Here is a 12,231-nt window from a genome sequence, read left to right on the forward strand (position 1 = left end):
ATACAAGTTGTGTGCTAGTTTGGTTAAAATAAAATCATAAATGAAGCTGCTATTGTGCAGACAAGGTCAAAATAGCTAATTCAGGCCCTTTCAGGGGCCATAACTCTGGAACTCATAATGGAATCTGGCCAGTTCAAGAAAGGAACCAAGATCTTATGGTGATACAAGTTGTGTGCCAGTTTGGTAAAAATCAAATCATAAACTAGAAAATGCTTTTGTAAAAAAGCGCATGTCTCCCCCAATGCAAAGTCCTATAGGCAAGAAGTCAATAGGGGTCAGGAGCGAAAGTCAAAGAGACACTGATGGTTGGCTGCAATAGGGATCATCTACTTGGCATGTCCAGTCATCCCACTAAATTTCAACACTCGTGGCCTAGTGGTTCTCAAGTCACTGTTCAGGCTCCTGTGACCTTGACCTTTGATCAAGTGACCTCAAAATAAATAGGGGTCATCTACTCTGCATGTCCAATCATCCTATTAAGTTTCAACATTGTAGGTCAAGTGGTTCTCAAGTTATTTCCAAAAAATGATTTTACATGAACAGGCCACTGTGACCTTGACCTTTAATAGGCTGACCCAAAAATCAATAGGGGTCATCTACTCTGCATGTTCAATCATCCTATGAAGTTTCAACATTCAAGTGGTTCTCAAGTTATAGATCGGAACTGGTTATCAATGTTCAGGCTCCTGTGACCTTGACCTTCAACAGAGTGACCCCAAAAACAATAAGGGTCATTTACTCTGCATGAACAATCATTCTATGAAGTTTCAACATTCTGGGTCGAGAGGTTCTCAAGTTATTGATTGGAAATGGTTTTCCATGTTTTTTCAGGCCCCTGTTGCCTTGACCTTTAACAGAGTGATCCTAAAATCGTTAGGGTTCATTTACTCTGCATGACCAATCATCCTATGAAGTTTCATCATTCTGGGTCAAGTGGTTCTCAAGTTACTGACCGGAAATGGTTCTTAATGTTCGGGCCCCTGTGACCTTGACCTTTCATAGATTGACCCCAAAATCGTTAGGAGACATAATAAAGCTGCTATTGTGCAGACAAGGTCAAAATAGCTCATTTTGGCCCTTTCAGGGGCCATAACTCTGGAACCCATAATGGGATCTGGCCAGTTCAAGAAAGGAACCGAGATCTTATGGTGATACAAGTTGTGTGCAAGTTTGGTTAAAATAAAGTCATAAATGAAACCACTATCGTGCAGACAAGAAATTGTTGACCCACGGACGCACAAGACGGACGCACTGACGATGGACGAAGGGTGATCACAAAAGCTCACCTTGTCACTATGTGACAGGTGAGCTAAAAACAGCCACTCTACGACTTGTTTAGGCAGGGACCTAATGTCTGTTGTAAATTTTGGTAGTCTTATGGATGTCTTATCCTCGACATTTGAAAAATTTATTTGGTTATCTGGTATTGATATGCTACATTGTGTTATATGTCATGTCACATGCTCTTATGGGCCCTGAATTTATCAATAAACTTGAAACTATAGTTTATTTCAACACAAATGAAAATTCCCCTTTTCTTAGTTTTACGTCGTATTTTTCCCCCTTCAAAGGGCACCGACCCCCTTCCCCCAAAACTGAAAAAAATCACTGTTCAAATGAATTAAAAATTTAAAGTATCCCCTTGTGAAATTTTGAGAATTTATTTTTGCAGGATTGGTCTCCAAGCTGCTGATACTATACTGCAAAAGTGAAAAACAGACAAAGTAACTCATTTGTCATGTTTTAACTTTTGTTTACAATAAAAATAACTGATTTCAGTTGGGAATTTTTTCTTTGAATTGGGAATTTTTTGCTCCAGATTGGGAAAACTGAAGATCAGCCCTGTGAGACAGGTGGAAAAAGCCGTGGTTTCAACAAGATGAAAGTCTGTGAAATTGATTTTTATCTTATCACACTGAGTTACAGTTAACCCTTAGCCTGCTGGCGGCAGGTGATTCTGCCTTTGCGACCAGTGCAGACCAAGATCAGCCTGCACATCTGTGCAGGCTGATCATGCTCTGTACTATTGGCTATTGTCAGTAAATTTTCAATGAACACCCCCTTCGAATAAAAGGTATTATCCAATTTGAATGATGGACCAGTTCATTTTAGAAATTCAGCAGGCTAAGGTTTAATCAAACATAAAAATCAGTAATTGTGTAAATCTGAACTGGGTAAAAATATTATTGAGTATTTCACCTATCACGCACAAACTACTGAGTTTTTTTCCTTGTGGCTAAATTGTACTAGATGAAACATAAACTGTTACAGTATATATCATTAACCAGGTTTGACTTTTTTTTCTACATGCCTGTAAGCAAGGTAAACATATGTATTTTAATCTATAGTTCTAACTGTGTGTAACTATAACAAGGTGTTTTTTTTCTACAATTGTTTGTTTTCTAGGATACTTTTATTCCATTGTATTTTTTTGCACTTAAAATGCAGTCGGAGATAAATGCATCCACCATATCTCGAACAATGTAGTCACCACAAAATTTTATGTGCTCTCCTGTAAGATGTGGGAAGACGAAAGATGTGGTTAAAATATCTCCGACAATAAATAAATTTTGATTTGATTTGGGCCAGTATCGTTGGCACTATATTATCAAAAACAGAGGAACAGTCTAAATAACACTGATCAGACTGACTGGTCCTGCATTTTTTCCAATAAATAGCTACCTATTCTGCCGCTGGGATTTTTTTACTGTTTCAAAACTGGGGCCCGGGGCCCATTCAGTTTGGAAAAATGGTGCGTAAAACCTCAAGATTGGGAAATTCAAAAATAAGTTTTATCATCATACAACCTTTATTTCAGCACTGTTATTGCTGGATGTGGTATTACAAGTCTTCTGTTTTATTGTTTTTATTGTTTTGAAAAGGTCTACTAAATTTTCTGGTATTTCTTCAGTGAGAAACTCTCAGACACTCAACGGTCACTAAAACTTTGGGAAATTTAAACCTAAGAATTGGGAAAATAAACAAATTTTTTAATGAATTGGGTATTAGGAATTTTAACTGTGTTTCAGTATGCACACTGTATAAATTCAACTGGGTTTTCTGCAATTTTAATTGCGCAAATACGCAGCTTATCTGGAGCTCTTAAGTATTTTAAAAATGATGGGCTTATCTTGTCTGGCCCACATGGCTGATATGAATATCTATGCTTACAGTAAGTGAAACATTTCATTTCATACTGCAGTTTCGAGTCTATAAACTGCAATTTCAACAGATTTTGTACTCCAAGTCAGTAAATTTACTATCACTGAAAAATCTTTAAATTTATGGAACGTCTTATTTGCAGAATATCTGTAAAAACAATGAAATCTTTGACCTGATAAAAATTGTCACAGATCTTGCCCCACTCCCAGTTGTCAAGCTGTACTTTGAACCCAAAATATTGAATGCTATCCAGAACAGAATTTTCTAATGTGTGATTCACTCGATGGAGTAAGAACACACAAAGTAAGTAAAAGTTTTAAAGAAGAAACTCTTTAGAAAATAATGAACATTCTAGAACAGTTACATTCTGTCGAAAATTACTGAGACAAAACGAAAGTAGATCTCTTCTTTCGTTTTGTTAACAGTGAAATTACAAATTCCACTTTAAACCCTTCGCATTGTTGCATAATTACACGAATGAAAATAATGACTGTAAAGTGTATCCTGAATTAATTTGTGTATTTGAAAATGCACCTTGTTGTGTCTGCCATTTTGTTGTTCATTCACCATGTGCGTTACAGACGCTTGATCCTTGCATACAAATCACTGTCGGTCATCCGTTAAAGCTTGCAGATAACGCTGATCAGTTTTGACTGTATTCAATGATTTCAATTTTGTAACAGGGTTCGGCTTTTAAGGAAACAGAACCAGTCAATCTTTTATGTTCTGGGTACCTCGGGGATTATCGTTGGCTGCCTAAGATGCGTCAAAACTTCCTATATTGAAAAGATGATGGGTGTTTAATATGTCATTCTATTCTACAATCACAGACACAATGCAGACAAGTGTAGACAACACTCATCTGTTCCAGCAAAGTTTTGGGGTAAGATTGATGTTATGTTGTTGATGGCCATGTTACATAGAGTAAGTGTACTCGGTTTCGCACAGTTCACGGTTTCGCACACCGAAGAATTTTCCGTTTCTTGTAATGAAATACTTGCCAAGAGAAATTTAAACTGGTGAAATCAAGGGACCAGGTCTCCTTTTGAATGTTCCTATAGTTTTCTAAACGACAAGCAGGCATCCTGATAAAAGACAAAGATATATAAAAGTGTAGTAAAAGTATCACCCAGACAGCATAAAATTAGACACCACTGAGGGTACCTCGCTTGTGCATGGTATAGCGACATCATTATGATAATGACAGCTAAAAATACCGTTTCTACAGAAGTATCAGTGTTGTGCAATTTCGATTCAACCAATATCCGTACTGTACAAAGAATTAGAGAATTTTTAGTCACGGCAGGGTTTTCCCGGACGCAGGTTTTCTGCGTCCCTGACGCGCTTTGACTGCTTTGGACTAGCATTTTGTAGTGCCTCTGCGACCACTGGACCCGCAAAATCGGTCACGAAACTCCTTTGCACTGAAGCTTCCTTTGCGCAGATACCCATGTAAAATGCGCAGTTTTTTACCACCGGGACCATCCCCGAATCGTGGGTGCTCATTATACACAGGTATAGACGATTTTCCAACTTCAAAACAAGTTTTGTTACCGATGTTCGCCATTTTGGTAAAGGGAAACTACTCTCCGCGCTAACTGACACCGCTAAAATCTAAGAATGCCGTTACGTTCCGTAAAAGATCGAATGGTTTATTTTTCTATTAAACAAAATTAATTTCATATAAATTTAAAGTATTTTGATGAAAAAATATTACTAAATCACAAAAATTATGATACTAATTAAGGATCAAGTATTATCTTTAACTAAGATCAAACTGTGAACAACATAATTGACACGAGTTGACACTTAATTGCCGGTAATTACTGGCTATTTGATCATAACAAAAAGACTGTCACACCTTTTGTTATCAGTCTGAATTGAGAAGCTCATGCCATTTTGAAAGATACCATTCTGAAATACTGAATCAGCTGCTATCTAAATTAAAAAGATACAAGTTCATTCGGTTTTAGGATAAATTCTTTTTCGTAATAATGTCCATTTTCAAGATCAATAATTTGTGGACCCCCAAAAATTATAAGGGACCTTTAAATTAGCAGCCATGGGAGTCCATGGACTCCCAAATAAAAAACCCGAGGGAAAACCCTGGTCACGGTGTGCGAAACCGGGTACAAATATGTCCGAATAATGGGTCATTTTCTGGCTATATTGGAGAGCTAACAGTGGTGAGCAGTTATCACATGAAGAATAACCTAGTGCATAGATAAAGAGCCATGTATCTATTCTTCTGCCTGAAAATGCAAAATAATAAATTGCTTCCACATATTTCAGTTTATTTCAAGAAGTGTGTAAAAAGTGTGCGAAACCAGGTACACTGACTCTATTTTGGGATTTGACATTTGCCAGTTCTGATGATGCCAGGGATGTGGAATCTACATCTACATCTTTCACCCAACCGTCGATTTCTGACTATCACTGGGCGGCGCTGTCAGAGAAACAGTTGTTAAAGAAATGATATGTTACAATGTTAAAAGAATAAAAGCTAAAAAAGACAGTATGCTACAGTTAAAATAGGACAGAGGCAATAGAATTACATACTGACCACCGCCAGCCTCTCTCTAAAGTTACTGAGACTGGAGCTAGATTTAACATAAGTTGGTAGGGAGTTCCAGAGTCGGATGGTCCTTGGGAAGTAGGAGTTAGAAAAGTACTGAGTGTGAGACATGGGGATTAAGTAATGGCAGTGGCTAGGGTTACGGTACCGTAATCCTAGCCTAGCCTCCGATTCTAGGATTACGGAAGTTCCGTATTTCTAGACAACCCTATGAGAATAGGCTAGGATTACGGAAGTATTTAAGAGGAATCATATATATGTTAGGACATGCATAAATGATGTTATTAACTTAATTGTTTCACTTAAAATAGCGATATTTCATGTCTGTCGTTTTATGGGTTAGTAGCAGAAAGTTTTACTTTTCAATTTCCATAAAAAATAATCGTTCTTTTTTTTTTAAAAAAAAATATTGTTGTAATTTTGTTTTTGTTTAGAGTACGTTATTATTTCATAGTCACGATTATGCAATTTTTTCTTTCATTTTTAATTGTTTTTCTCTATTTTGTTTTCTTTTCTCTTTCTTCTTTTACTAACCCATAATACGACAGACATGAAAAATCACTATTTTAAGTGAAACAATTAAGTTAATAACATCATATATGCATGTCCTAACATATATATGATTCCTTTTAAATACTTCCGTAATCCTAGCCTATTCTCATAGGGTTGTCTAGAAATATGGAACTTCCGTAATCCTAGAATCGGAGGCTAGGCTAGGATTACGGTACCGTAACCCTAGCCACTGCCTTAAGTAATTTAGGTTTCCAGTTGGAATAAGATGAGATTAGTCGACTGCAACTTTCTTGGTCCTTATTTTATAAAACATTACTAATGAATTGTGTAACCTTCTATATTGGATTGTATTCCATTCTAAAGTTTTCAGCATTTGTGTAACACTACTGGTGTAACTGTAGTCGTACATGACGTACCTAGCAGCTGACCTTTGGACATTTTCGACTTTGCTAGTGAGGGTTTTTTGCCAAGGATGCCAGACGCTTGAACAGTACTCCAGTTGAGGGCAGACATAGGTGTTATAGGCAGCAATTTTGACCTTATTGTCAGTTTTGACATTTCGTTGTATGAAGCGAAGAGTGGAAGTTGCTTTGGAAGTGATATTGTCAATGTGTTTGGACCAGTTTAGATCTTTGGAAATGGTTATGCCTAGGTACTTAGCTGCCTCACAAGTTTTTAACTCTATATTGTGAAGTTTGTAGGGGTAGACCACAGGATTTTTCTTTCTAAAGATTCTAAGGACTTCACACTTGTCCGGGTTGAACTCCATGGACCATGTCTTCTCCCAGGTTTCTAAGCTAATGAGATCTTGTTGCAGAGATATACTATCTGAAATGGAGTTGATGGTAAGGTATATTATGGTGTCATGTGCAAACATTCTTGCGTTACATTTGACCAAGTCTTGTAAGTCATTGATATATACCAGGAAGAGACATGGCCCAAGAACAGACCCCTGGGGAACTCCAGACAGTACAGGAAGTTCACTGGAAAATTCCTATGTCTGTCTTCAGTGTTCCAACTGTCCGTCGCCAATGGTGCCAGATGCGACAAAAAATAAATTCTGGTACTAAAAATCTTCATTTGGCGATTTTCAGTGGCGCCAACAAAAAATACAAAGAAAAAAGTCAGGGATCCTAGGAAATATTGAGATAATTTTTTCATATGGGCAATATCCAAACTCGCGTCAGACACTCGAAAGACCAAAATGGTTGAAGCAACTTCCGATGAAACTTTTATTGCTGCCGACGCTTTACATGATACAGGTTTAAATGCCGATTATTTCACGAATTGGCCATAAATTCAAATAAAACTTACATGTATCGAAAGGGGATTCAATTCCTCATTGATTTATGTAAAAATTATCAAATAATAACCAAAATTACAAATTTTCGGGTGATTTAAACCTATGTACTGTACATGATTAAAGTTTACCAGGTACAGTACCAACATGTGCAAGCGATAAAACCAATAACTTTACACGACCGTGTACTGTGATTTATCCTCCATTATTTTGGTCCTTCAAAGTTTTGATACTTAGATTGCCCCGTCACAAATATAAAACAATCTGAACGTCGAATTATTTTGACAAAGGTCAAATTAATTGTAATTGGATTAACTGATGAGTTTAATTACCCAGATGGTTTGGTTAATGTTGTTTGTAGCAAATTTAAAACAATGAAAAGAAATGTTGCTCGCAATGTGGCTAACACAGTTAACTGGTATCTGAATGATTGAAATAAATTTTGATAACTATGTACTTGTTTGTAACTGAATGCCTGTTATTATTATATCTAACAAAAAGTGGTATGTCGCCCCGCAGAGACTATTAGCTCCGACTTTGTAGCCACTGGAGCAAACTTTTTCTGATTGATGAATTTGTTGACGCAAAGTGAAATTGACCCAGAGGAAACTCTGTACAATCTTGTCTGACTTTGGACGTTTTGAAGGTAGACAAGTGCATTTCATTCTGTTTATCTGCGGACAGGGCTTTTTCACTATATTACAGAGGCTGATATTTGGTATGTATGTTTAGCAGTATGGGTCACAGACACTTGGGAGGTCAAGCCCCCCTCTCTCATATCCGCCCCTGTCAAATATCAGCCAATATTTTTAGTCTTTTTAAAGCACACTGAGCACATATATCTCAAACATTGAATATGATTTGTTACAAATACCAACAGAGCCAGGACACAGACAATATCATCAATAGACTTATAATAAAAATCCTTGTCTCCTAAGTCATCTGATGGATGGCTGAGAGGTCTAAGGCGCCTGATCATAATACTGCTTGTTTTTAGCTTGACTATTCGAAGAATAGTCTAGCTATTCTACTCACCCTGGCGTCGGCGTCGGCGTCACACCTTGGTTAAGTTTTTGCATGCAAGTACATACAGCTATCATTTAAAGGCATATAGCTTTGAAACTTATTTATTCTTTTTCAAGGTCAATTACCAACCTCACCGGGTCAAGTTCCATAACTCTAACATGTATTTTGAGCAAATTATGCCCCCTTTTGGACTTAGAAAATTCTGGTTAAAGTTTTACATGCAAGTTACTATCTCCAAAACTAATGCAGATATTGAATTGAAACTTCACATGTGTCTTCGGGGTCATAAAACTAGTTGATAGCACCAAGTCCCATAACTCTGACCTTCATTTTGGCCAAATTATGCCCCCTTTTGGACTTAGAAAATTCTGGTTAAAGTTTTGCGTGCAAGTACATACAGCTGTTACTAAAAGGCGTATAGATTTGAAACTTATTTTTAGCTCGACTATACGAAGTATAAGGAGAGCTATCCTACTCGCCCCGGCGTCGGCGTCTTTCCGCGTCCCCACCTTGGTTAAAGTTTTGGTGCACTTTCTCTTTTTTCAACTTATCTCTGTAATTACTTGATGGATTTGATTCAAACTTGAAATACTTATTCCTCATCATCATCCACATCATCTGACATAAGGGCCATAACTCTGGCATCAATATTTCATGAATTATCCCCCTTTTCACTTAGATTTTCAGGTTAAAGTTTTGATGCACTTTCACTCTATCTCTGTTATTACTGAATGGATTTGATTCAAACTTAAAATAGTTGTTCAACATCATCACCCACATCATATGACACAAGGTGCATAACTCTGGCACCATATTTTCATGAATTATTCCCCCTTTTTACTTAGAATTTCAAGTTAAAGTTTTGGTGCACTTTCACTCTACCTCTGTTATTACTGAATGGATTTGATTCAAACTTAAAATAGTTGTTCAACATCATCACCCACATCATATGACAAAAGATGCATAACTCTGGCACAATTTTTCATGCATTATTTCCCTTTTTACTTAGAATTTCAGGTTAAAGTTTTATGCACTTTCACTCTATCTCTGTTATTACTGAATGGATCTGATTCAAACTTAAACAATTGTTCAACATCATCACCCACACCATATGACGCAAGGTGCATAACTCTGGCATCAATTTTTCATTAATTATTCCCCCTTTTTACTTAGAATTTTAGGTTAAAGTTTTGATGCACTTTCACTTTGTCTCTGTTATTACTGAATGGATTTGATTCAAACTTAAAATAGTTGTTCAACATCATCACCCACACTATATGACACAAGCTGCACAACTCTGGCACCAATATTTAATGAATTATGCCCCTTTTTGCTTAGGATATACTTATATAGAATTTTGATACATTTTATCTTTACCTCTCTTATTACTTTAAGTTGATATTTTTGACATAGACTCAGGCTATTGTGCAATATCTTCATCCACAATTTGAGTCATTAAACACTCCAGTGACAGCTCTAGTTTCCTCAGAAGTGCCCAGTTTCACTATCCAGCATCGAAATAGTCGAGCGCGCTGTCTCCTGTGACAGCTCTTGTTTCTTTTTCTAGATCAATTACCTACCTCACTGGGTCAAGTCCCATAACACTGGCATGTATTTTGGCCAAATTATGCCCCCTTTTGGACTTAGAAAATTCTGGTTAAAGTTTTGCGTGCAAGTACATACAGCTATTACTAAAAGGCATATAGATTTGAAACTTATTTTTTCTTTTTCTAGATCAATTACCTACCTCACTGGGTCAAGTCCCATACCTCTGACATGTATTTTGGCCAAATTATGCCCCCTTTTGGACTTAGAAAATCCTGGTTAAAGTTTTACATGCAAGTAACTATCTCCAAAACTACTACAGATATTAAATTGAAACTTCACATGTGTCTTCGGGGTTATAAAACTAGTTGATAGCACCAAGTCCCATAACTCTGACTTGTATTTTGGGCAAATTATGCCCCCTTTTGGACTTAGAAAATCCTGGTTGAAGTTTTGCGTGCAAGTACATACAGCTATTACCAAAAGGCATATAGCTTTGAAACTTATTTATTCTTTTTCTAGGTCAATAACCAACCTCACTTGGTCAAGTTCCGTAACTCTTAACATGTATTTTGAGCAAATTATGCCCCCTTTTGGACTTTTTCTGGTTAAAGTTTTACATGCAAGTTACTATCCTCAAAACTAATGCAGATATTGAATTGAAACTTAACATGTTTCTTTGGGGTTATAAAACTAGTTGATAGCATCAAGTCTCATAACTCTGATATGTCCCCTTTTGAGCTTAAAACTCTTTTGATATTTAACATTTTGGGTAATAATTTCCAGCTTCTGTGACAATATTTCGAATAGTCAAGCTTGGCTGTCTTACGGACAGCTCTTGTTAGCTTGACTATTCGAACTCGACTATCCTACCACCACGGCCTCGGCGTCACACCTTGGTTAAGTTTTTCGTACCAGTCCGCATTTTGACAAAACCTTTTGAGATATAGCTTTGAAACTTCCAACACTTGTGAACCATCACCGTGTCCAGTTTTAGGCAAGAGTACATAACTCCATAAACGATTTTGGCTGAATTATGGCCCCTTTAAACTTACAAATCTTGGTTAGGTTTTTCGTACCAGTTCATATTTTGTGTAAACTGTTTGACATATGGCTTTGAAACTTATATCACTTGTTTATTATAACAGTCTCTATCTGTAGGTAAGAGTACATAACTCTAATTAGTGATGGGCCGATTAGCGGGTATAATCGATTGACAGCTAGAAAAGCCCAACCGATTCCGATAATCGATTATGTGGTTTCCCTGTCTGCACATAATTAGTGATTACTAAACCAGTTTCTGTTTACTTGGAACCAGCTGTACGGCATCTAAATAATGGTAGTTCTTTATTTTTCAAAAGAGCATTAGAATTTTAAGTAAAACAGTCACTTTAAAGACATAAATATATGAATAAACAAGTATGAAAATAATTAACATTCAACTGATTATTTTTCCAATACATCACATCGGTTTGCTAAACAATTACAAACGATAATCGGTTGGTGTTCTCCAACCAATGTCCCATCACTAACTCTAATATTTTGGCTGAACAACATGGCCCTTTTTGGACTTGGAAAATGGTTCAGTTTTCATACAAGTCCACGTTCTGTCAAAACTATTTGATATGTGGCTTTGAAACTTTAAACTCGTGTTTTTTTCATTATCTCCATCTGTAGGCAAGAGTACATAACTTTGTCATCTGTTTTGGCTGAATTATGGCCCTTTTTATGTCCCCGAAGGGAGGCATATTAGTTTTCAACTGTCCGTTAGTTTGTTTGTTCGTCACAATGTTAACTTTATGCATGAAGGCACTTTACTCGCGAACCACTGCACCCAGGACCTTCAAACTTCACATGCTGATAGTACTTATTGAGTACACAACCCCTTCTGACTTTGGGGACACCAGGTCAAAGGTCAAGGTCACCAGGTCAAAGGTCAAGGCGCTGCGGGGGCATTTGTCACCATTAGTGACAGCTCTTGTTGGACTTGGAAATCTGTTAAATTTTTTGTACTAGTCCATATTTTGTCTAACCTGTTTGTGATATGGCTTTGAAACTTTGACCACTCGTTTACCATCAAAGTCTACATATGTAGGCAAGACTGCACAAC

The 12,231-nt window shown here is 36.9% G+C and overlaps 2 protein-coding genes across 3 annotated transcripts in view; one reads left to right on the forward strand and one right to left on the reverse strand.

Moving 5' to 3' along the window:
- The window catches only part of LOC123531435 (prostaglandin E synthase 3-like), a 43,227-nt gene extending 39,381 nt beyond the window's left edge, over nt 1-3,846 (reverse strand). The window contains exon 1 of one of the 2 annotated variants that reach the window (XM_045312392.2): nt 3,697-3,846. In XM_045312392.2, the coding sequence (XP_045168327.1) occupies nt 3,697-3,725 (29 nt within the window). In that variant the 5' untranslated portion in view covers nt 3,726-3,846. Of the gene's footprint in view, nt 1-3,334; nt 3,498-3,696 lie in introns of those variants that run through there. The other variant, XM_045312393.2, reaches the window with a different exon arrangement.
- Nucleotides 3,847-3,894: 48 nt separating this feature from the next.
- LOC123531433 (nostrin-like) overlaps nt 3,895-12,231 on the forward strand; it is an 82,745-nt gene continuing 74,408 nt past the window's right edge. Inside the window, exon 1 of the mRNA XM_045312391.2 lies at nt 3,895-4,045. Within this exon, the coding sequence (XP_045168326.2) occupies nt 3,968-4,045 (78 nt within the window). The 5' untranslated portion in view covers nt 3,895-3,967. The remainder of the gene's footprint in view (nt 4,046-12,231) is intronic.

The sequence above is a fragment of the Mercenaria mercenaria genome, chromosome 11, assembly GCF_021730395.1.
Source record: "Mercenaria mercenaria strain notata chromosome 11, MADL_Memer_1, whole genome shotgun sequence".
Taxonomy (NCBI): Eukaryota; Metazoa; Mollusca; class Bivalvia; order Venerida; family Veneridae; genus Mercenaria; species Mercenaria mercenaria.